Source organism: Sparus aurata, chromosome 22 (genome assembly GCF_900880675.1).
Source record: "Sparus aurata chromosome 22, fSpaAur1.1, whole genome shotgun sequence".
In the NCBI taxonomy this organism is placed as follows: domain Eukaryota; kingdom Metazoa; phylum Chordata; class Actinopteri; order Spariformes; family Sparidae; genus Sparus; species Sparus aurata.
Window position 1 is genome coordinate 3,624,298 of NC_044208.1, and position 25,083 is coordinate 3,649,380.

The 25,083-nt window shown below is 40.5% G+C and overlaps 1 protein-coding gene across 4 annotated transcripts in view; it reads right to left on the minus strand.

Annotated features, from left to right (window-relative positions):
* The window catches only part of epha7 (eph receptor A7), a 92,347-nt gene that overhangs the window by 15,368 nt on the left and 51,896 nt on the right, over window positions 1-25,083 (minus strand). Inside the window, exons 6-10 of one of the 4 annotated variants that reach the window (XM_030404545.1) lie at window positions 10,307-10,431; window positions 8,308-8,476; window positions 5,629-5,737; window positions 2,835-2,890; window positions 368-481 (exon numbers count right to left, since the gene is read on the minus strand). In XM_030404545.1, coding sequence (XP_030260405.1) covers window positions 368-481; window positions 2,835-2,890; window positions 5,629-5,737; window positions 8,308-8,476; window positions 10,307-10,431 — 573 coding nt within the window. Of the gene's footprint in view, window positions 1-367; window positions 494-2,834; window positions 2,891-5,592; window positions 5,738-8,307; window positions 8,477-10,306; window positions 10,432-25,083 lie in introns of all 4 variants that reach the window. The other 3 variants (XM_030404544.1, XM_030404543.1, XM_030404542.1) reach the window with 3 other exon arrangements.

Here is a 25,083-nt window from a genome sequence, read left to right on the forward strand (position 1 = left end):
TATTTTGAGACAAAGCAGCTGTGCAGTGGTGGAATACAAATTGGAGTGCGACATCTTGTTATACTCAGGGGAGTGTAACCGAGACCTATAATAAGACATGCTAGAGATGCATACTGTCATTGACCGCCTCTGTAAAACCCATGTGGCAGCAATTTCTCAGCTGTGGAAACCTCTGCGGCTGCCTCTACCAGACGCAGCCCACACATTAATTGCAATGAACTTTTCCCCCTCTTTGCAATTGCACTATCAATATACAATGCATAAAGCTGCGTCTCCATTCAAGGTGTAAATATTTGGCTGTCAACGTGATATATGAGAGCACTGTGTAACTAAACAGCAAGAGGTAAGAGACAGAGGATGGGCTCACCTGCTCCAATAACCCGCTCAATTTTAATGCAAGAGGCATCCAGCTCCTTGGCAAATTGATGGACAGCCCTGTTTGGGTCCTCGTAGGTTTCAGGGTCAATGTAGGTTTTGGTGCCTGGAAATTTGACTGTAGAAAGGTAAGAGGATTACTGTTATGATTAAATATGCACACTGCGCACCAGTGGATGCTTGACAGGCAAACGATTACAAAGACCAGTGATTCAGAGGGAACTGCTGAACAGTCAGGGGCTGGTGTTAAAAGTGTTTTCACAAAGGAAAATGGGAAGCAAAGATTTTAGTAACCCGAGCGTGGTACTTTTTTGAGGCTGACAGTTACCTTTCACCTCCCTCCAGCTGAGACTGCCTCACTGAATGTCTCATGTTGTGTCACAAACTTATCAGGCCTGGTGTCATATTGACCTTTCTACATTCCAAATGAATGTGAGCAAGTTAAATACATTTGAATTTTCTCTCTGAATTTGTGAATCCTAAAAATATGCAGTAAGTGCTTGAAATAAAGTTTTAGATATTGCACCACTTGAAATGACCTGGAAATTTAAAACAGTTGAATTAAATTCGCTGTTGGCTTTCAAAGTGAAATATTTCAGTGCTGATTATCATTTGAGTGTTAAGAATAATGCCCTTGGTTTTGTCTCTTAGGCTATTAGACAGCTTGCTATTCCACGCCCTCCAATCAAACCTAACTGCAGTTTTCGTAAAGGTTTATAAACATCACTTGCAACTTTATAATCTGCATCCAAATAGTGTTTATAGATGACTACACATAATATATTATAAATAATTGTTTATTGTTTGTTAACAGTGAAATAACTATAAAGCTTGATGAACTATGAATTTGACCTTTTATTAACAATGGATTTTATAAAGCGTTACAAAAAATACAAATTTATTCACAAATTCAAAGCGCAATATTTTTTTGAGAATATTTAAATCAAATATAAGGCAGAAAAGGACACTTCCCTTTTAGTATAGATGGAAATGCAACATTTTCTATAATAAAATTACAGGTCTCTGTCAGAGAAACTAAATAGGACTGTGTGAGAAAAAGTGGGATACTAATTTTTTTTTTGGTAAAAAAAGCTAAAAACATTCAATTACAAATTACGCTGCTGAGGGAAGAGCTCATGAATATACATAAAGTAAGAGAGGAGGCGGTTTGTTGAAAATAAGAAACATAAAGAAGGTTAGAAAAAGGCCAGTGACAGGGTACAGGGTTGCAAACTTTGCAAAGTGCTCCAAAATTAACAGCAAATTACAATATTATGGACTGTTAAGAGAACAGTCCACTCATGGGGGCGATAACACTATGCATTTTAAATTCCACTGATAACAATATAAACTGTCAACTTTAAAATTTAATGAGATAGTACAGGCATAATACACTGGGTAAATGCTGCATCAAAACAACAGAATAGAACAATGAGCTCATCCAGCTAGAGAGACACTTATTCTCTGCATGGAGGACAAGCATGGCGGTCAATCCAACAGTGTAAATACAACAAACGCATTGTGCTCTGGCGAGTGAATGCCGGCAGCTGAGATTTCCCTCCACTTGCTCCTATAATTGCTTAGTCCATCTGAGATGTCAGTGGATCTGATAGGAGATGTCTTATCACGACTTCCTCGCCACTACATGGCAGACAAATTGGGTCTACATGTTGAATTTGCGCAGTATCTCGCTTCTGTCGCCCTGGCAGCCTGTCGTCATTTGATCTAGCATGGTGGAGCCTTCCATTAAGCCTGACACTAGCCTTGTTTGTGTTTTCTTCCAGTTTCCTTTTTTTTTTTCTCCAGCTGGTGGGACCTGTGCTGCGGAGGTGGATCTGTCAGGTACTTAGCAGTAGCCAACCTGGGCTCAGCAGCTCTGTCTCAGCTTTAGTCTTATACTTTGTGTCACCTGTGACCCTTTGTTTCCAAATCAGCAGTTTGCCTACAGCGCAGATCATTACGGCTCCACTTGGGGAGGCTGTCTGCAGCTGTATCTCCAGGGGCATCATTAGGGGTGGTGTATCAGTGTTAAAAAAAACAAAAACAAAACCTCTTACTGATAGAAGGCACCTAGAAGCAGCCCCTACGACGAAGCTAACTGATGGTAAACCAGAAACTCTGTCACTCTCTAAAACCATCGGAGTTATGGCTTTTTTTAAGAACAATCCTTCCTCACAGGTCATCCTCCTCTCTGACAGCTGTCACATTCATGCATTTGTAGCCTGCTAACTTCTATATCTCGACATACTGAGACTAGCCAATCAGCAGCAGATGTTAGCCTGATTGTTACCGGCTTTGACTCAAAGCAAACGAACTGCGATCAAATACTCCTGCCTGTGGGTGCTAATGGGTTTTAAGGCACCCTTCCTGTTCAGTATGCAGTGATTGAGATGTCTCTATCTGCGTGTGTATATATGCTATATGTGTTTGCGTTTGGGCTGATGAATGCAGGCACTCACACTGGAAGTAGAGCTCCTCGTCTCCCTCCTGATCGGCTTTGCTGTACCCGCAGTGCCTGCATGGGGGGAGAGGGAGAGAGCGGCAGAATAAAGTGATTGTGCGCAGGAAATAAACTCCCTAAATTACAAGATTTTTAATGCGATGGCTAATGCCGCGCATGACAAATCTCTTATGAAACCCAGCTGAGCAGCAGGAGCTGTGAACCCAACAGCCTATGGACTGAGGAAGGAGCTTGAAATCTAGTCATGTAACATATCAAGTAATGCATGCACTGTAAAGGGCTGTTCAACAAGTCTTGTAATATTCATTTGTAATATTAACGTGTTGAAGGTTGCCTCGAGCAGGTGATTTGCTTCACAAAGTTGGTCTTTGAGCATTAACTGAAAAAAGGGGATGGCGTGGGAAGGTGATAAGCCACAAGTGATGGACATGCACTCACTGGAGATGAAACATGTGCAGCATGTCTTCACTGTTCATACTCATTACTTAAAACACTGCCTTTATTTTACATCTCTTCAGAACAAACAGCATATCTCAGACTCACAGACTCACAGACTCTCATAATGCCAATGCCACATCCCAAGGATACCAAAAACAAAATGAATTATTCTAAATGATTGGTACATTTGTACGAATGATTCAAAAACATCTATCATCTTAATTTCATGTAGAACATTGATATTTTACTTAAATATTTGAGGTTATATAGCGGGATAGGGCACATATTATAAAATATTTCATACAGAAAATTTCGGGGTTTTTTTTTTTGTGTCTTTACCAGTTTTCTATGAACATGTTGATGATCTCTGTCAACACTAACCTCGTGACAAAAACACTATTTCTTGTAATTATCAATCCATGTTTCACCAGTCAAATGATTTTAATGTGAATCAGAAGCAGCAGGAGATGTTGGCTTTGCTGTAACTTACAGACCAATAAGAGAGTGTAAATACTGACACTTTTGTGTCAATGAGATAAGACTCTGAACAGTAACACTGGGCTACATGCTGCAGTTGACAACACTCCAGAATGGAGAATGAATGGATGACCCCGCTACTAACAACGAAAATTAATTTACAGATGGTAATTAAGGGATTTACATATAACTGAATGGCTATAGTGAAAAGTTGCAGACTATACATATCTTCCTTCGCTCCTGAACTTCAATGAAACGTTTTATTTATTTTGCTATTACATTTTAAGATAAACCCCCATTTACTCCAGTTGTTGAGAAGAATAATGCAACACTGACTTGCTGTGAAACTCCAGAAATTTTTGTGGACTATGAACATTTCCATCAGCATGGAAAAGAGTAGACAATGAATGCATTTTCATGTTTGGATGAACTCTTCCTTTAGACCAGGTGACATTCATCATCATGGTTTACTTGGGACGTATAATATTAAATGAAACGAGGCAACTTTAAGAGATTTTGTAATCATATGGTTTTCTTTTCTTATTGAGGAGCAGGGTGGGAGTCGTCCAAAGGTTTCTAAGATAATGGTTCCACTCATTTTCTGCATTGACAATGTTAAGTGACTGACAGCTGGAGCACTTGGATAGCTTGGATGCGCATTAACTCCAAACATAGAATCATTAATATTAGATTTACAAGGAGACGCCGGTGTTTCAGAGAGTATAAAAGACACTGAGAGGGGAAAAAGTACACCAGTGAGTTAGCAAGGTGCTATATAAAATTTTGATTAAACTGCTTCATGAAAAACTCTAAATTAAGACCTAATTTTTGGCATTGTGTTTTGCATAACTCCTATTTGTACTGAAGAATAAGCTGAACTTGATTGCAAGGTAAGTTCTGAAGCTGTAAAGCCCGTCATTTCTACATGATTTGTACACAGATCTTTATCTTTGACTGATTGATCGGAGATAATTCTTTGACTGGAAAGTCACACCAGTACCTGTGGGATGTGTGTAAGATCTGTACATATTCTGAAGTTATGACTTGTGTCTTCAAAACAATTGATTGATCGAATAATATTGATCAAATGAAATATTTGAAACGGTTTCGATTGCTAGCTGCATTTTTTGCAGTCCTCTATGACAGCGTGTTGACACACACTGCTGCAGTGCCTCATGCAAAAGTAATATTCTGTTCTGCTTAGAAGACAGTACACAAGCTTTGTTATAGTTACCTTTTAATGTTAATTTAAAATTGTATGCCCTAAATGTTGTGATCATTTCCTTGTAGTTTTGATCGTAGTATAAAATATTGTTTTTTTCAAGGTACTGTCTTAAACTTAGAAATTTCAGTATCATGACAACACTAGTTACGACTCAGAGAAAACGTACCAAGCATTAACACTGTACTACTGAGGACTCCTTCTGATGAACGCACCCTTTAAAGCAAGCTCTGATTAAATGCCATCGTGCAGATGAAAACACAAATGAAGTATGCGAGGGGAATGGTGATGATGACAATGGGCATGGTGCTTTGTGATGGTGGAGGAATAAATGTGTGCCATACTTCATCCTGCCCTCAGGATCTCACACACTCACACACAGGATGCAGAGCCAAAGCTCTCTTGCTATGGGGTACTTGTCTCATAATGGCGCTGCAGAAATAGCTTAAAAATTTTGCAGAGGCTGGGAAAAAAAAAGAAAAAAAAAGGAAAGATGCATCACAACCCATTAGCACAGCATGCCACGAGATGATGGGTGCACGTGTGTGTGCGTGTGACGACTCCACAGATATGGAGGCCTGTGAGTGACAGAAAGGCTAATTGACAAGCGCAGACTCACAGGAGCGGAGAGTCAATGGGGCCCGCGAGAGCGTACCTTCTCCCGATGATGAAGCCGAACACCATGAACACCAGGATGATGGTCCCCGCCACGGCCACCACCGCGATGATGATGACGGGGTTCTGCTCGCTGGAGACGATCGCAGCTGATGAGATGGACACAGACACAAACACACACACAGACGGACATTCAGAAAGACAGAAATGCTCAGTGTGAACTTCAACACATCAAAGACTACAATCTGCAGGACATAATTGAGCCCAATGAGAGGCATGGAGATTGATAACCTCCCCCCCCCTTCCCTCTGAGAGAGTGGGGGAGGGACGCTTCTATTATTATACACACGGTTCTACTGTTTCAGAAAGTGGGCTTAATAGTCCCAGACGGCGACGGCAATGCCCTTCATCTCAAACAAAGACACATTCAGGTTGGATTGTTTCCCATTCAGAGCTCTCACGGTTCTCAAACTGTTTGCGTTGACAAACTGCCGATTGCTCCAAAGAATGGGTTGCCGTAGCATCATATAAAGTCAACGCGAGTGGTGTATGGGGGGGGGGAATTCATGCATTTTAAATCAGGCGGATCTGTGCTGTATAAATGAAAGAGAATGATTTTCTTGTGGCCTGTCTCTGGAGGAGGGGGGATGGAAAATGTAGCAACATTTGATCAGCTGTTACTCAATCAAGCTTCATTATCTTAGCAATTTTCTATTTTAGGAGGAATTAAGAGAATTCAACTGTCATATTCCCTCTCGAGGCTGTCACAGTCGAGGCTAGTGGTTGACTGTGCCGGTCAAGGACACTTTGACAGCACTGCAAACTTGTAACCTTGTTACAGGACGCTCTCTGCATGTGGTATGAGTAATTAATGTGTCCTGTTATGCACAAATGTTGGATGTGAAGTGGGTGGGGAGGTTATGATGCCGGGGTTCTTCACAAATTAAAAGGGGGCTTTAAACTTAAAAAATGCAGAGAATAAAACATGAGAAATAAAAAAAGTACAAGGTACTACGTACATACACACTACTTAACACACTTTGTTTTTTGTGTAATTTGTTTGTTCTTAGCTGAAACCTAGAAACCACAATTTACGGTTTTATGGGACGTTACAAGCTGAAGCTGTTTTTTGGTCTTGGTGCAGTGGCTGTGGGCTGTAGCCAAAATCACTCCCTTGCTTGCTTATTCACTGCCTCTTATATTATAAACACTAAATAGTTTACTCTAAATATTTCCCTCTATGATGATCAGTAAATTGAGATTTTAGACACACAAAAATCCTAATGATTTTGACCCATTATTATTAATATTCTGAGAGTCAAATAAAATGTCAGACAGTAAATATAGTACACTATAAGAAATGTGGAGCTCTCTCAGCCACAGCCTTGGTGTCACAATAAAATTGACGCATTTGTTACCATTGTGCCTGTACAGAGACCAGTACAAAGACCTGTGCTAACCAGCCAAATCAAGTGGACCTTGATATGTGAATTGCTGTTTCTCAAAAAAATAGTAGGGCAAAATAAGTCCCCTTTTTCATGTTTGTTTATGTGCAATCTGATTTTAAGGTCATAATTTAAATTCCATTTTTGATTTAAACATTTTTAAGCCCATAGACTATGGAATCTTGATCTGTAAGCGCAAAAGGGTTGTAGAGGGTTTTATTTGTTTAGATGCCGTATTGTTAATATTTGTCCACCGGCCTCAAGTCTTTATGCAAAGATAGACTAAGCACTTCCATATAGAAACAGACATAAAACACATTCCACTTAACATCTCCAGTGTCCCTCCACACTAGGAGTGGAGAGGGGTGATGGCAGGTAAAAAAAGAAGATGCATTGGTCATCTTGCTAACAAAGGGGGTTGGCAACCCACCCCCATTCCCTTTCAAATTGCCTGCGCTTATAATGCTAGACATTATGATCTATAACACCTCACACCTCACAGCAGCATCCCTCACCAGAACCAGAAGTAACGCAGAGTGATACAAAGCAAAGCTACTGTAACCGATTAGATGTAAATGTCTTTATCCTCATGACGCTACACTTACTAGTGATTTTTCCCATGATGTGTTTTTTAGCATAAAATCAACGCAATCTCAAAGTTTGGTTTGCTTGAAAGCAAATCATTTCCCTGGGTTATTACTACACACACTGGAAACACTATCAGGCTGTGCATACATTTGGAATTGAAAGTCTATGTTCCAAAATAATGTTCGAATATAGGCTGTGGTCAAACTCTCCATTGGTGCATTTCGAGACATACTAATACATGCTCTTTGTTGGTTCATTCATTTATCACTGAAAGAGGTGAAACACTATCAAATGCAAAGCTTAAGAAGAGACAGTCTTGCAGTGATACATCATTCCTTAGTGCTGCAGTGGCTAACACAGACAAGTCCTTCAACTTCATTCATTCATGACCAGCTGTCGTTCTTTTAACTCATCATTTGAGTGTTATCGCAAGTCTTTACGATGCCAGGCTTTAATACCTGAGCATAGGCGAAGAATCAAACATGTGGAACACACTGGTTGAAGACACCACACTGACCCTACAATTATCTACATAATAACTGCACATGTTCTGATGATTTTATCAGCAAAGAACCAATTTTTTGTTCATACCGTAATAATGTATTTGTCCCGACCATACAAATGCACAACTAAGCAATACTGAATGAAACAAATGTGTACTCTTGCATTCTTTATATACATCCTACCTGTGGCCTCTTCTTTGGTGGTTATCTCTAATCTGGGGCCGTAAGTGCCATATCCTGCCTCCGTGAAGGCCCTGATCTGGAACACGTAAGCCGTACTGGGCTTCAGGTTGTTCACTGTGGCTGACGTGGACTTGGACCTCACTGTGGAGTAGATCCGGTCCTTCTGATCCTGTACAAGGGATAAATCATATCTTAATCAAAAGATTGACTATTTCACCTTTTTCACACACAAAAAAAACAAAACATTCAACTACTGTGTGAAAGTTAGAACAGAGTCCCATTGAAGTGTTCTAATCTAATGTCCCTGCCTAAAGAATACTGCAGATATACTTCAGAAGATGTAATTACCTTTACTTTTTAAATTGAATGAATGAAAGAATTAATTGAACTTTGTTTCATCCACCTAGATACAAAGTGTGGCAATTTAAGATGAAGCCATTTAAATGTGGTAGTCATTTTAATATTCAGGATGTGCCTTATATCATGAGTTCTAAAAGAGTGCATATCTTTTTAAAACAGGCCTTTATTTATAATGGTCCATACTTCAGTGAGATGTCTTCCTATTTTAGTTTGCACAGCACTAATTCCATCAGTAAACTCACAAGTCTACTGTTTTGATACTGTGTTAATTCAGTCATTATCTTCTCACCCCCATGCTGATGGAGGGTGAAGTTTCATAGTCCAGAAACATTTCTGGAGCTTCACGTTGAAGCAGTGTTGTAGTACTCTCTAGAATAACTGAAGCAGTTGACTCCATTCAGCTTGCCCAGCATAATCCAAGTCTCTGGAAGGCCAGAGATTCCAAATTGATTTTAATAGACACTACTTTAAAAATAACCCTTTTCTATTTTATTTCCTTTAGCTTAGTCGCTATAGTGAAGATTTGGGCTTAAAAAGGGTGTAAATAAACCTCTTATCAAATCAATTTGGGGCTCAGGGCTTCAGGAGATGTAGATTACACTGGACAAACTTCATGGAGCCATTTTTGTTTGTCTGAATTTTGGGTAAACTTCAGAACCTTCAATGCAAGTGGAACTGATGTGTCAGGGATATCAATATTTTTGTTTAACTCTGCTGTTAGACTGTGGAATATGTGCTGTGAACATATGCATTATGAATAAATTAACATATATAGCACAACAAATTCCACCCTCATCATTTTGATTTTACTCAGCTTGTGTTTAAAATGCTAGCTTTTATTCAATAATTTAGGGTTAAAGAATTCAATTAATCTAATCAGTTATGCTTAATGCTGATTGTACATGACACAGCATCTCTAATTTTAATTGAAGTGATTATCTTATCATTAGGCAGCCTTAATCATAGAAAACATAAACACATATGAAATCGTCTCCATCAAGGAATCCATTTGGATGCACAGGCTGCACGCATTGTGTACTTTGTTGTTGATCTGTAAATGTTTTGCTCGGCAAAAGCCCAAATGGAATGCCAGGGTCTGTTAGGGGTGTAGTTGTTGTTTCCAATTTTCCGCTTTTACAGCTGGGCGGACCACAGCCACAGTACGTGACATAGGAGACTGATTCGCAGTGGCTGTGGCCGCCAGGACTGGCATCAGAGCTCTGCTACCAGCCTTTGATTTGCTGGGTTAAATTCGCTCCATTAAATCTTGCTGTTAAAAGCTGATGTGTTCAGACTTGAAACACAGGGAAGCAGCAGCATAATCTATGTGCAAGAGGGAAGGAGATAACAGTAACAGATTGCTAATTCTGCCAGTACGGCAACTACGGATTGTGTGTGTGCTAACATGTGCATGGGGGTGGCTGTGAGGGACTACAGCCTGATTAAAATCTTATGAGCATCTCATTCATTATTGCAATTATGAGACAAAGAAGGTACTTGCAGAATCTTGTGAATTCCACTCAAAGCAGCGTGCAGATAGAATACGAAATGTAGAGTCGGCAGAAGTGAATGTGATGATGATGGAGGGAAAGGGATTCAGAAAGAGACAAGGACACAAACAAATCTAGTAAAAACTCACTTTTTCGTAGTACTTGATCTCATATTCTGTGATGACACCATTGGGCTGGTGCGGCTCCTGCCAGGAGAGCTGGATGCTGCGCTGCTGCACCTTCTCCTTGATGACCTCGCTGACCTGGGACGGGGCTGTTTAGACAAGAACATGTCAATAAAGGGATGGCAAACCCTCTCTGCACGCACATGCATACAGCCAGCCACTAATCAGCTACACCCACTCCTCTGCCAACGCTTGGTAGCCCTCGGGAGCTGACGAATATTCACACGGACGCTTCGAAATGTTTACACCTCATGATCAAAATTTCAATTACAGTGCAAACCCAGCTAGATAGCATTCCCCAAGCCAGTGGATAACTGCAACATGTAGATTATGAATGACAATTCAGTTCAATTAATTCCAACATTTCCAGCGCAACAAGCTGGCACTTACTCTCCCTGATGACACAACTATTCAGAAAGCCTCTTAGAGGCAGAGGGCTGTACCTGTAACCCCCTGACACCAGTCTTATGCACACAAATTATCTCTGGCTCTTTGCATGACTCATTTGAAGTGTCTGGCTGCATGGGTTAAGTGCTACCACATTTAGATTTGCTCACAGTGAACACACACACACACGCACACACACATACATATTCACACAAAAACACTCACAATATATTTTAAGTTGTCATACCCATAGGTAAATGATGGTATAACACCATCCTCAAGTCATTCTAAGGTTTCACAGCTGTCCGTTCCCCCTGATATGAATTATTTTGTGTTTGTGTTGGAAAAATAATTCCACTGGACTGGCTTTGTGTTTGGCCAGTAGGCGATATGAAAGCGGCAGGAAGAAATAAAAAAAGGATTGTCAAACAGCCAAACTGTGTGCAATATTTCCAACACGTTGAAAATGTACTTGTTGTGGTGGTGTGGGCCGCAAACGTGTCGTATATTTATCATATATTTATTTATATTGACTGTGACTCACTTCTTCTTCTCCAGAGTTCATCTCTGCCATGCAGCAGGTTGCGTGAGCAGGCCCTCTCACTCACACACTCATCCACAAGCTTACAACCAAGTACATAGGCTGGTAACATTCTAATTTGTCAATGTTTATATCATGCTTTTATTGTTTCATCTGAGTTACATTTTTACTGTTCAGCAGGAGGTCTTCTCACTATGGATTACACCCAGCATTACACAATAAATACATTTCCACATCTTTTGACAGCTGTGGACTTGTATGAATCCACACACAGTTCAATGCATACTACAATGAGCCCAAGTAGAGCCTAATCAGGGGGCATAACATCAGCAGCTACTGACAATAACTTAGGTGGACTTTTTTCTCACGTGTTGGTCAATGAACAAGTTGATAGCAATTAATCAGCCCATCTTAAGTTGGCCACGGAGGTCCCTGCCCTGTGTACATTATGAAATGACAGTTGTACATCCTGATTGACAAAAACATTTATCTACCTGGGCGGACTTTAATTAACCTGGGCAAGTTGCCCAAGTGTAGTTAATGTATTGGAAACGCTGGCGTGTATGCACTAGTTTTTCATCATTTTGATTTGAAATGGTAAAAGAATCAATTATTCTGCAAATTACTACATTTCTAAAGTTCTTTTTGGTATGATTTCAAGCACTCTCTTGGAAATGGAAAAGGGCCTAGTTTTACTGAAGCCCTCTACAGCACAATTTATGGTGCCTAATCTAAAAAAAATGTTTTTTTTAAAGAATTATATTCCATTGAAGAACCTCTTGCTAAATTAGTACCTTTATTTCACTGTCTGTACTGCGCTAAACAAACCTTTACAGACCGAGCTTAAGCCTGCATTGGTGCCATGTACTGTCTTAGTACTTGGTCAGTCTTTTATTGTATTTGTACTGCCTTCTATACCTACCATATTACTGCTGTGACTGATGTAGCACCAACTGCAGCTGCTGTTTCTGCATTGCACTGCACTGATTTAGCTACTAATAATGCAATGGCTCACACTACTGCTCATGCTGCAACCACTCCTGCGACTACAACTACAACATCTAATTGTAAAGCTACAAGCACAGACAAGTATTCAGTAAACCAGTATCTGATTTTCAGAAACCTTTTATGAAGAGTCCAACTCAAATTAGCTTGATGCTAAAATGCTATGTAGAACTGACAGACTACAATAACAGTCTACTTATTGTGTACTGATGTTGGTTGTTAGGCAGCAACCTCTAGTGGATGAAGTAATAATTGCAGCAGCAAAGGAGAAAGTGAAGTGAAATAGTAAGTAGAAGAGTGACAAGCTAGCATGGTGATGCTGTTTTGGTATGAGAATATGCTAAAAAGTCATTTAGTGAAGGTTTAATGTCACATTTTCGTGAAACAAGTGAAATGTCTCCCAGCACGTTTAAAAGTAGTTGAACAGGTTTCTAATGAAGTCATTTTTTTCCTCCTATTTCTTGATTTGTTTGTGGTAATGAGTACCTTCCATGTTCTTGTCTGATGACATATTGTTCTGGTGACATACTTTTAGACTTTATTTTTAGGACTTAGTTATTCACAGAATGACTTTTTTTTGCTACTAGTTCTGCAGCTGTGACCTTGCACTTCAGGTACAATTTATTTTACATTTACATCATCATCATCATCCTGATTATAATCATAATCATGTTTACAGCACTTTTCTTAAAGGCCTACTAAACCTCGCCCCTAGGAGATGATGCTTTACAAAAAATATGCTCACTGCAAATCTGCACTTTAAACAGCCCAGAAATCCTTTCTGTAAACACACTGTGAAATCTTGATGAGTCATTCTGCTCTTGGGGCAAAACATATTCATTAACATGTCTTAGCAAGTTTGAGAAGCTGTCCTGGGAACAACATAAACTCCAAGGTAAAACACACTTGTCAGAAGCTGTACCTCGATTTCTGGGTCCTTCACAGATCAGATAATTTACATGAAAGAAAATGTGAAATCCTTAATGACGGTGTGGCGTTATCAATTTTGTTCGAGGAATTTACAAACAATGAAAACAACACTGTACCGTTTGGCAGTGTAATGTTTTAAAAAATCATATATTAATATATATCAAGCATATTGTACAGTCTTAACCATGAGTCATGTGGCAGAGATATGCTATTTTTCTTTTAATCCTAACTAGATACTAAAAGCCTCTTCCTGCACTAGCAGGGGCTGCTGAAGTGCTGAAGTGTGGGTGCCATGCTCAGTGACCCAGTGGGAGTGGGCCTCTGTAGCCTTAATGCAGCCTGACCCGAGATTGTTTTAAGATGACCTGCCACTAATGACTCCGGCTGGATTAAAACCTCATTAGGCCTCATCGGCATTCTTGACAGTAATGCTCACGACAGCAGACACCCAAGACCTTGTCAAAAACCTGCTGTTGTGACATGTCCCCTCATAATCCACCCAAAACACAGGAACAATGCATCTTTTCTCAGCGCAGTCGGCCGGTCAAAAGGACGATTGAGTTTTCTCTCCCGAGTCACAACAAGCAGTTAGTACAGCTTAACTTCATCCAATTTGGCTGCTTTCTCTGCCCCCGTGCAGACGGCGCTCTTGAAATATAGACCTTTCTCTTCCCGATCTCGAATCTGCTTCGGCTTTATGGGCACTAAATGATGCTTCTTGTCTGTGTTTACTGCTTTAATCAGACATTTGCTTTCATCCCCTGCAGATGTCTTTGTCTACCCTGCATGTGCAAAGAGGAAGTACTTTAGGATATACACTATTTCCAATGTTAGGAACTCTTGGACCTTGCCAGAAGGACATTTCTAGTTTCACATTGGCCCAGTGGTCTTTTTCAAGATTAACTGGGAGAGTGTTTTTATTTCAATAATTATACATTTTTGAGTAAATATGGTAACACACTAAGATTACTTTATCTGATATTTTATTTAAATGTTGGATTTGCTGATGACAGAGTGATATTTGGTTTGATCACTGATGATGAAGCAGAGTATCATGGATGGGTGGGTGAGTTTGTTGACTGGTTGTCACGCAAGTTCTCTCCAGGTAAATACAAAAAAAAACTAAGGATCTTTGATTGCAGAGCTTAAAGCAACATTGTGTAACTTTTTTACCCTAAAACAACAACTTCAAAAGCAAGTTAATGGCAGAGTGTCTTATAATAGCATGAATGGTGTCTCTGTCACAGTCACTCCAACCCCCTTAATTTGTTGCTGCACTATGTCACTTCAGGGAGAGGATAGGATCCCAGCGTTACATCTATGTTTACCTCTAGATACAACCTTCCAAGACATAATATTGCTATGATGTAATGTGCTTTGTTTGTGGGTAGCACCTACATTAAGGGAGAAATTGTACTGGGATTTGTATTTACAACAGTGGTGTTGCACACTTTGGAATTGTTCTTGTTTTCTGTTTCTCTTTGAAAAAAAATCATTTAATAAGAAAGAAAAGGACTCACAGGCTGTTCTTACAAAAGAAGCACCAAAACAAACACATCGATTTACCCGAAAGCTGCTTGTGATATAATCTGAATTCAACTCTTTGCTTTAATCTGTTTTGTTTTTTTTCTTATCATTGAAACAACACAATGTACACTGGTTCTATTGCCAAATAGTACACTTTCTTTTCTACCTCATACTTTGGCCTTTTACTTCTTCCAATAAAAGTCTGAAATGTCACGCATGCATATATGAGCTGTACTTATTTCAAAAGTGATGAAGCATTAATTAATTTGTAAAAACCACACATTTGTCAAAGATACGTGGTTTTAAAGTAGTATCTGAGCTGGCGAGCAGCATGGTGAGCTCCTTTCCCACACAGCTTCTTCTCCCTCCAGAGTGCGACGTGGGCTCAGGCACCAGATCTGCCTCATTTACCCCGCTGCGGCCGGTGGATGAAGTAGCAATGACTCAGCCGCGGCCCCGCCACATCCTAAACTCCCTTACAGGTGACAGAGAGCTGCGGTCTTGTGTTTCCGCAGAGATCATGAGATCAGTTATCAGCATTAGCAGATGCTGTGTTCCACAGGCTAAAAGGTGATCATTCATGGAAGGTGTAAAGCAGCCACTCTTGATTTCTCAGTGCTGGAAGGAAGACCAGAGTTGAGCATTAATTCTATGAAAAACCTGCTCCTCTGTCTCCCCTGCGGTTCACTCAGGCAGCACTGTGTGGCAGCCATTAATGACTGACTTGATATCATGAAGACCAGAAGCAGTCAGCCACTCTCAGACTTTTAACGTACCTGTGGGGCTTCGCATGGTGGGATATTGTATAATTGTTATGCCAGTGTTAAAGAGACTGTTTGGTTATGCATTTGTGCATTCATTTTACTATATTAGAAAAAGTGTTAGTGACCCTGAAAACCTCCTTCTGTAAAGCTAACTGATCCAGAAGCCAGTCGTCACCGTGCTCCGCATCTGAATCTGTTATGAATACATTAGACAGTGCTTTTTAATATCCTCCTCTTTCACTCAGCCGGCAGATTTCAACTCAGAGGCGAAGAGCAGAGCGGAGGTAGTTCATTACATAAGCGTCTTTCTCTGCCTCCACGCTTGCCTCATGGACCGAAGCAATGCTATAAACTCACATATTAATTACTGCTGTTTTTAGGCAGTGTATCTTAGCGCCTATGGCACCATCTCTGTTGAAGTGTGCGAGATCTTAGAGGGTTTTAATTTGAACAGGAGATTATAATGTCTCCCTGAGAAAATAATAAAATAAAGTCCTTTGTGCCTCACATGGTCATATAAACAAACATAAAGCACATGTTTTTTTACAGTGGAAAGGAAACTGCAGACATTAAAACACGGGAGACTTATTTTTCTTTTGGAACCGGGAACTTCTGAGCAACTACAGACACCGTATCCACCATAAAAACAAATTTGACACATTAATGAAAGCCCTTTTATCATCTTCAGGCTGTAGAGTTTTTTTTTTTTGTTTTTTTTTTTAATCTAGAATCTATGTTAACATGGTTATCATCCGGCTGGCTCTGCTCTCCATCACATCAAGTGCTTCAGACATTGACAGCGATTGATGCATTTGTCATACTGTATAGGTCTAATCAGCCTCTCCTTTCATCCCAGTGTTTACAGTTTAGAGGAGTGTGGTTATTAGAGAGAAGCCTTTTTCACACATCCTCACCAGCAGCCTGTGAATCAAACGCCTGGTGACAGTTTGGTCAAGTGACGAGGTATGACATAATCAAGATTACTTCTACACGTTGATTGGACTCTCATAACAGAGCAGAAAGTGAATGCTGGTAAAGCTCCCAGTGAAGTGCTATCTGCTTCAGCATAGCTGTCGCAAAACCAGGCAGTCAGGGAGGGATCTGTCATGAATGGAGACTGGAATTGATTGAATTTTTTTGTGTATAAGTGGTGGAATTCCCCTTTAAGTTTGGTTAACTTTTACTCATGGTTAAATGAAAAAACACTTTAGCCGTAAATAAAGACTTCACTCAGGCTCAGGAAAATTGCTTGCATGAGTTGAGAATTGGACATGGGTCGCTGGATTCCAAGGCAGATGTATCGGAGCAGTCAGCCCCCCTCTGACCTCCACACCCTCACTCTCCACCACTTTGCTTCAGTGTCAAACCGCTGCCTGCTCATAGAGCTCTGTCGCTCTCTGCGAGGAGAATGCAATTTGCATTTTAAGACAGCACGATCATTTCAACACATTTAATGCAAACCTGGCTGTTTTTTACAGCAGGAATGCCTGTATGCTTGTGTATGTGTGTGGGATTTTACTTGCCTGTGTGAACTCTGTAAAAACTGTGTGTGTATTTGTGTGTGGGTGGATGTTTATCTGCCCCCAGCTACTCTCCACCTGTCTGCGGAGCTGGCCAGACTGAAACTAGCTTGCAGCATAGCTCCAAAAGCCATTCATCCACTCAGTGGGCAGTGTACCTTGAGCATTCTTGAATTAAAGGCAAAATTCCCTTTAGTGACTGAGTGCACTCTGAGAATACACAGTGAGTCCCAGAGTAGAGGATGGAGGACAATAACAGACCCAGACTCTGATGAATGTGAGGGGAACTGTCAAAATTGGTGTGACAAGTTGCTTGCTCTTGGGTTACAGAGCCAGAGTCAAGCCAGTGGCATTTAGACAACACAGCATTGCGTTTCAACAGCCGCTGCCACGCAGTGCCACATCACCTCTGTTTAGACCCAAACAGGGAGGAAAAGAGAGCACTGATGCAGTTGGTAGCACTTTTCATTGTGTTAGGGAACATGGCTTTCACTTGCACATGGACAAGAACCAACAGTAAGCTGACTCACAGAATTTACATGTCAAGACATGGACCCAGTTGCACCTACTACTCAAATCTATCTCTGTCTTTGTCTGTGCGATCACTCTTACGATTAGGGTGTCCTGATTCTTGTTGAGGTGTAATGTGAAGTGCTTGGGCTACGTGGCCTTCCAAACTTGGGATTGCGAGAAGCACACTCAAACCAATGGTTATGACAAGTCTCTGTTTTTTTAATGTATCATGGTCGTTTTCGTTATAACAAGCATAAACCAATTGCTACCACTTTGCTGATGTCTCGGCAGCTAACTAGCTAGCCCACGCTACATAGCTGTTGATAATTTATGATGATAGCTCTTATTTTGATGAATTCCTTCCCTTTGTTGGCATATGAGTCCAGCAGTGAGGTTGCTGCACACTGTGCTGCTTCTCTAATATCAGTGCAGACTGGCAGGGTAGGAACACTGGTTGCTAATGTTAGCCTATAAAGCACCACTCCACCACCGTGGTGTTTTTTTATTTGATGACCTGAGTTATAGCATGAAGCTGAAAACAAATAGCAAGTCTGTGCTTTTGGTAATGCAGGAGAAATTCCCCAAGCTGATGAAGGCATATTGGAAATGTCAGGTGGCCATCGACAAACTACTGATGACGTATGAGGGTCTTGAAAGTTGTCCCATTTCATAGGGGGAGAGTTTAACCACTACCCCTTGTAACTCTATTCTGAGGGGCTAGGGGGCACTCGAAATATGGGTAAATTAATATGTGCGATGCTTAAGGCATTCGTCATCGTGGGAAATTATCATGCAAGTACGATTAGCCTCTTTTAACTCACTAACTTGGTTTTCCTGAACACATACTTGTTTCAGTACTGCAATTATCAAGCTTTTGATGTTAGCAGCAGGCAGCTACTTTTAGAGAAAAGGTCGGATAGGCCCTGAACTTTATTGTGTCCCCTCACCTTTAAAACCAAAACTCTACTCTTGTACTTTACTCTTATCTATATTATCCAATCTGATAAATGTAATTCCTTTCTAAGCTCTCTAATGGAAGGATCATTTAGACTTTGTCCAGACATAGCTCCAGCTAAAGCGTGTCCTCCCATCAAAAGGTATCATTTCAGTGAACATTTTGATAGCCTGATGATTCCTATTCACCGCCAACACTTCAGCTAGGTCAGGGTTACCCTTGAACCAAGTGTGTTTGAAAATAGTGTTTTAAAGAGCTTGACAGAGGACACAGTGTTCGCTGCATAACAATGCCGGTCGAGGCAGGGACACCTTTAGTGACCATGCGGGGAGGTCAAAGGCGGCTCCGTTTGAAAGCAATTAGTTAGGGCTGATTTGAAGGAGACCTAGGTTCAGTCTTTCATGTTCTATAGGGCTGACAGTTCCAGAGGTGGTGGGATGATTATTAATACATATCTGATGCGTTCACCACTGACAGCTCAACACAGCCATCAAATTTCCACTCATTATTTCCCAGTTCAAGGACCCCGCTATCATATATTCATATCAATCCTTGGCAACAACAGTGAGGTATCAAATCCAATTCTCTTAGCCTCAGAGCCTTTTCTCTTAAGTGTAACAGTCAACAGTAAGGTCTGGTAGAGACATGATTATCAAATGATGCTGGGATGTGTTTGGCCATAAAGGAAGCGCATTAGATGTCAAAGAGAATTTCTCCAGCTAATAGAATCCCTCCTCGAATTCTCCCTGCGCTCAAGCAAGTAAATGTTTTTTGGTGTGTGATTCGCTGAGTGCATCACCCACACCTAACAGCTTAAGTATAGCTCTGTGCACTGCTGTGAAGCCAGGAATCAGAATCACAGTGGAAGGTCAGTGGGGGAAATTGCTTTCATGCTACACTGACATGCACACACAAGGCGCACTGTGCATGATTGCCCCTCCAATGCCTTCTGACAGGGAGTTCATTTTAACCCGCAGTGGTGTTCAGCGCCACACGCTCTAGGATAATATCAAAATGCCATTCAGTAGTGTAACAGATGCAGAAATCATTGGTCAGCTTTGTTACATAATTGTTGAGGCAGCAGGGACCCCGCTGATTGAAGAAGCACTCAGCTTTATGTCAGTGTCCAAATTAGGGAGCCGGGCTGGCAGCCTATCATCAGAGCCTCTTAGCACACTCCCTGATTTCTTCAAGTCAGCTAGATTCGCCATATTTATTTTGCCCCATGTAGAGCAAGAATAGAGTCATCTACACTCCATTGTAGCATAACCAAAATTTACATAATCATATACCAGGAATGGTGAAACAATAGCCACTTAAATGCACCTTGGAGAGTTCCTTTCACAAATGGACAGATTTACATGACAACACCCAAACCACACTGACATGATTCATGGCTGGCAGTTTCTAGCTCTGCAAGCTAGTATTTGCTGATATATCTGTAGATCCAGAGAATTCAGAGATTGTGCTATCATGATATTAGGGCTACAAGCATTACAATTGTTTTGACAGATATTATGATTGCAACATAAAAATAATTCAAATTAAAAAAATAAAATCATGATTTGTTAGGGTCTGTACCAAACAAACATCTAGAAAACAAGGTGTTAGGCCAGGACATCCACAGAGCACTACAGTACGTCTTCATAATACCTTGATCTAAAACTTGCAGCTTCTGTGATTTGAATTTTGGAACTATATTGCAATTTTCTGGCAATTCAACCGATAACTGTCAGATAAAAAAAACAAAAAAAAAAACAAATATGTTGGAATGTTTTGGATAATTAGGGTTTTCCATCACATTAACACATACATTCTTTATAGCTGTAAAACAGTCCTAAATTAAATGAAATATTTCCAAGCATGAATATAACAGGAGATACAGGGCAGCACAGCATATTCTCATGACAGATTTCTATTGTTAACTGGTAAATATCTTACAATTGCTTAAATGTTATTGGTAAACTCTAAAATATTCTGCCCTAATAACCACATTTAATGGACCATTGCATGATATGTGTGTGTATCAGTCAATGTATGTATATATATTGGGAAAGGCCATGGTGATTCTCATACAGAGCTTGCAAATGTATGTTTCGTCTTTTCACAGATATCATAAAATCATAAAATATAAGCAGTGGAACACATCTACTTACAAGCAATCGGCTGAAACATATTTCAATAATGCCAGGTGTGAACTGTCATTTCCTTCTCTGTCTCGTAGAAAGCGTCATGTTTGAGAAGGTCATAATGAATGACTGAACAGATGGGGAACAGCAATATGACTCAAAGGACAATGACATGGAACATAAACTGAATGTGTGCTGCTGCGTGATTGTGCCAAAACTGTGTATTTACCACAGACATAAAACTGAGCCTCTTGGTTTAAAATACTTAACCGTTCACATAAGAAACCAGGGGCCCAGTTGTTTGTTATAAATGTCCCGAACACCAATTAAGAACATTTGTTGACTTAATCTGGCAATCATAATTATGGTGACAATACACAGCAGGCCAGCATGTGTGTGCAGGATGTAATGTGATGTGGGGTGGTGTGGTGAGATGGAGCTAAACTCTTTGAGATGCAGGCTGGTTTCAGGGAGGTCGCTGGGAATAAATGACAGGGTCAAAAACAGAGGAACAGCTTTGAGAGTTTGTAAATAAACCTCAGTTTTGTTCACAGACCGTTTTCCATCTGAACCCACTTAATCAGAGTAAATCCCAGAGAGCTCCCCGACTGCATGATGCACAGCCTGATTTAATACTTAATTGCTGAATGTCCAGGGATCTGCAGAATTCATTGCCCAGACAGCCTGATGAAGTCATAAAAATACACCAGACTTGTCCATTTCCCTTTTGATGGTGTGTTATAATGATGCTATCCAACCCCGGCTCAGCACACGGACTGTCACAAAGAATACACTATGAAACGAACAGGCACAGGCCAGATGACAAATGAAAGCACTGGTACTTGTTATAATGTACACGCTTGGCTTTGCTTATCCACTGCCTTGCTGACCTTTTTGCTACTAGCAGCTGCAAGGCATGTCTTTTCAGATACATGACCAGGGTAAGCAGAGATATGCGTTTGCATACACAGTGGCTTTATCATTTATCTTAATAAAACAAAGACCGTGGAGTGAAAAGGCACAGAGGCGATTAGGGCGAGAGCCCGGCGTGGTGACTCTGGATATTTACAGGAGCTGCTAAGCAGCCAAACGGTCTTCCACCTCTTTGCCTCCTTTAAATGTCAAAGCACAGCCTGAGGGCCCCATACTCCAATCGGAAACCCTGATTGGACGTCTGAGCTCTGCGGGGATTGATAAGTGAGATAATTCACAAAAGGAAATGTGCTGTGGACTGATGGCGCACACTGGTCACAATCCTGAGGCACTGCTATTATTTTGAGGTTTCAACCCCTATAGTCACACTTATCTGTGGTTTCACACAGAGGCAGCTGCTCTCAGTCCCTTATCAATGAGAAATCTAATATTTGGCATCTGGCATGAGAAATATTAAAATTTCAAATTATACCCAACACTGGTGTTTGCTGAATGTGGGGACATATGATGGCTGAGGGCTGGCATCATAAACATCAATTTATTATAAAAATACCTCTGTCATCAGGAAGATGATCGTATTAATCAGAGCTCATATGCTCTTTAATCACAGTCTTGGACAGACTCCATCTCAGGGAAATCATATCCACGGCCCCTCCAGCCGCCTCTCTCTAATTTTGCACAGCGCAATCTAGTCCAACACACTGCTGATTGCCAACAGATCCAGGCCAGGCCTGCAGCTCTCCCAGACACCATGCAGTTAAATCAGATCAGAGCCCGACACCAGGCAGACAAGCACCGAAAATGACCCTGCTCGTACTGCTGTGGACAGTTGTGCAAGGTGTACAAGGTCCCCTGGCGCTGTAGTCGGGTTGCTGAGCACCTTGAATCTGTCAACAAGTTCACTGCTCTTTCAGATGAAGTGGCATCCACACATTCCGAGTTTGGTTACTTTAGCACTGGCCCGGTGTTTTGATATTTCATTTTGCAAGAAGACAGAAAACAATCTGCCGCACAGCAAGTGGGACAAATTGGGAAAGAGTGCAAACACACCTTGTTCTAGAGGGATCACCTTCATCTCCAAAGTGAAAATAAAGCAGTCGGAGTCAAAGACAACTGGAAAAAAAAAAAACCTGTTTAAACCTCTTCAACCCCACTGACCCTTTGGTACTGTGTGGTTAAGTAGCTGAATCCAACAAACCATTATTTTGAATAGTAGTGACAAATTTTCCAATGATATAACTAAAAAGCTGAAGCAGTTAGTCATTTAATTGAATACCTGATAAACAGAGAATCAATCAGTCAAAACGGATTACTTGTATGGAGTACTGAACCTGCCAAACTAAAAATAATGAATGACTCAATAAATAAATGAATATGCCAATAAAACGCACCAAAAACTATATAAAAAATAAACGTAGGCAATTTGTTAAATGTGGCACAATTGGATATCTACATTTTAACTTCGTTCTGTATTAATTTATCTTTGTCTGAAGTCACACATTTATTTGATTATTCACCATCCTTAATTTTCCATTTTATCTATCAATTTCTCAACGATCAATGTATATATTTAAGATACTTTGAATGACAGCCCCCTCATTTGCATAATGAAGCAGAAATGTATAAAGAAATGCAAAAGAAAAGAAAAGAAAAGAAACAAACCATAAATAAGAACTAAATAGGGCTAAACGGCAACATTAAACACATTACATGTTGATGAAGGTTCTCAGTCATCCAGGTCTGGTCTAAATGTGATCTGGTGCTCCATCATAAGCAACTGGACTTGTTTCAGTAAAAACATGGAAAAATAATCCATAAAAGCAAATCAAAACAGACATGTATGTCACATTAAGTCCATTTATTAGTGCCTTCCTTTATTTTTAATATTGTCTTTGGTGCATTGTTAATATTGTATCATGATAGATTAAACATATTTCGGTGCATCTTGTATAGTTGGTTAGATAAAACAAGTCATTGAAACAAGCAGCTTAAAAATGTCAACTTGTTGCTGTCATGGACAATTTATTGCTATTTTCTGAAATTGTATAGACCACAGCATTAATGAAGTTATCATGAAATCATGCATGTGTGTGTGTATTTATATATATATATATATATATATATATATATATATATATATATATATATATATATATATATACATACATATACATATACATATATGTTTGTATTCAATGAAATTGATTTTAAATTCTCCTTAAAGTTTCTTCTCTAAAGTTGAAGAAACTTTAAGGAGAATTTAAAATCAATTTCATATGATGGAAAATTAAGGAGAAAGGAACTTCTCTAATGAAACAGTTTCTGATGCCCTTGTGATTCTGACGTCTGTTTCAAAAACACCTCATGCTGAAAGGTAGTAATGCTCAGGTCACATTCACGGGCAGGTATATGCCCTGCCTTTTTTTTGTATAAATCTCACACAGATCCAGTAAATGCCTGCTTCAAAGCTCTTCCTAGTGACACCTTATTCAGCCTGAGAAAACTCAAATGGGATGGTGATAATGACCTAACACTGGAAGTATAGATCTCATTTGACGGCACACTCAGTTTGAGTCAACCGAGTGCATCTGCAGGAAATGGAGCGACTCACCGCCAAAGTTAATGCACCTGGTGATAAGGGATAAGACCGGAACGCCCAGTCGACTCAACAGCAGCCCTGTAATCAAGGGGACGACCTGATGCCAGCAGCTGTGATCGTGATGAGTAACCCCCGGCCCAGACACTCCAGACAGGCCTCCAGCCAGAAGGCATGAGGGAGAAAAAAAGTCTGCACAAAAGCCTACTTAGTGGCTGACTGTAGTTTGAGGACTGGCTTTCTTTTCCTGTGTCTGTCATCAGCAGTGAGCTCTTCTATCACTCATCTGTCTGCCATGAGCTGACTTGATGTCTTCTTTATGTGCAGACAAAAAGCAAATGACAGGACGTGAAGGGAAGCAGACGGCAGCGCTTACGAATGGGCGTGTCGCTTTACACAAACACATGCAAAGCATATTTGTCCCGGCGGAAAACCTTACAGTGACGTGAATCACTGCAGAGAAAGTGTAATGGCTGACCTCCTAAGCCACATCTTTTCTTCTTTACGTTCTCTTCACTTATGGAAGCAGCTAAATGATTATGATTAATGATTGCTAAGCAGAGACAGAAACAAGCAGTGGCTCTATCTCTGTATGGTTTATGGATATGATGGGATTAAAAAAGTATCTTTTGAAATGATTTCAGAGTTGGTTTGCCACAACTCAGTGCTTGCAACAATCTGTTTGGATCACGTCATAACTATGATTTATTATCAAGCATCATGTAAAAGCTGTTCGCAGAGCTAAAAAGAGTCTAACAAGAGCTGGTTATTCCCAGACTCAGGACGACACAGCCTGCCCTCTAATCCTCCCAACAGTTTTCAACCGAAACTGTGCTGAGTGATCGGCTGCTTGTGGAGACAAAGCCAGCACTCAGGTTGCCCGGCTGAACTCAGCACAGATCGGCCCCCAGCTCCCTCGGCCCTACAAAGGCACGTCCACT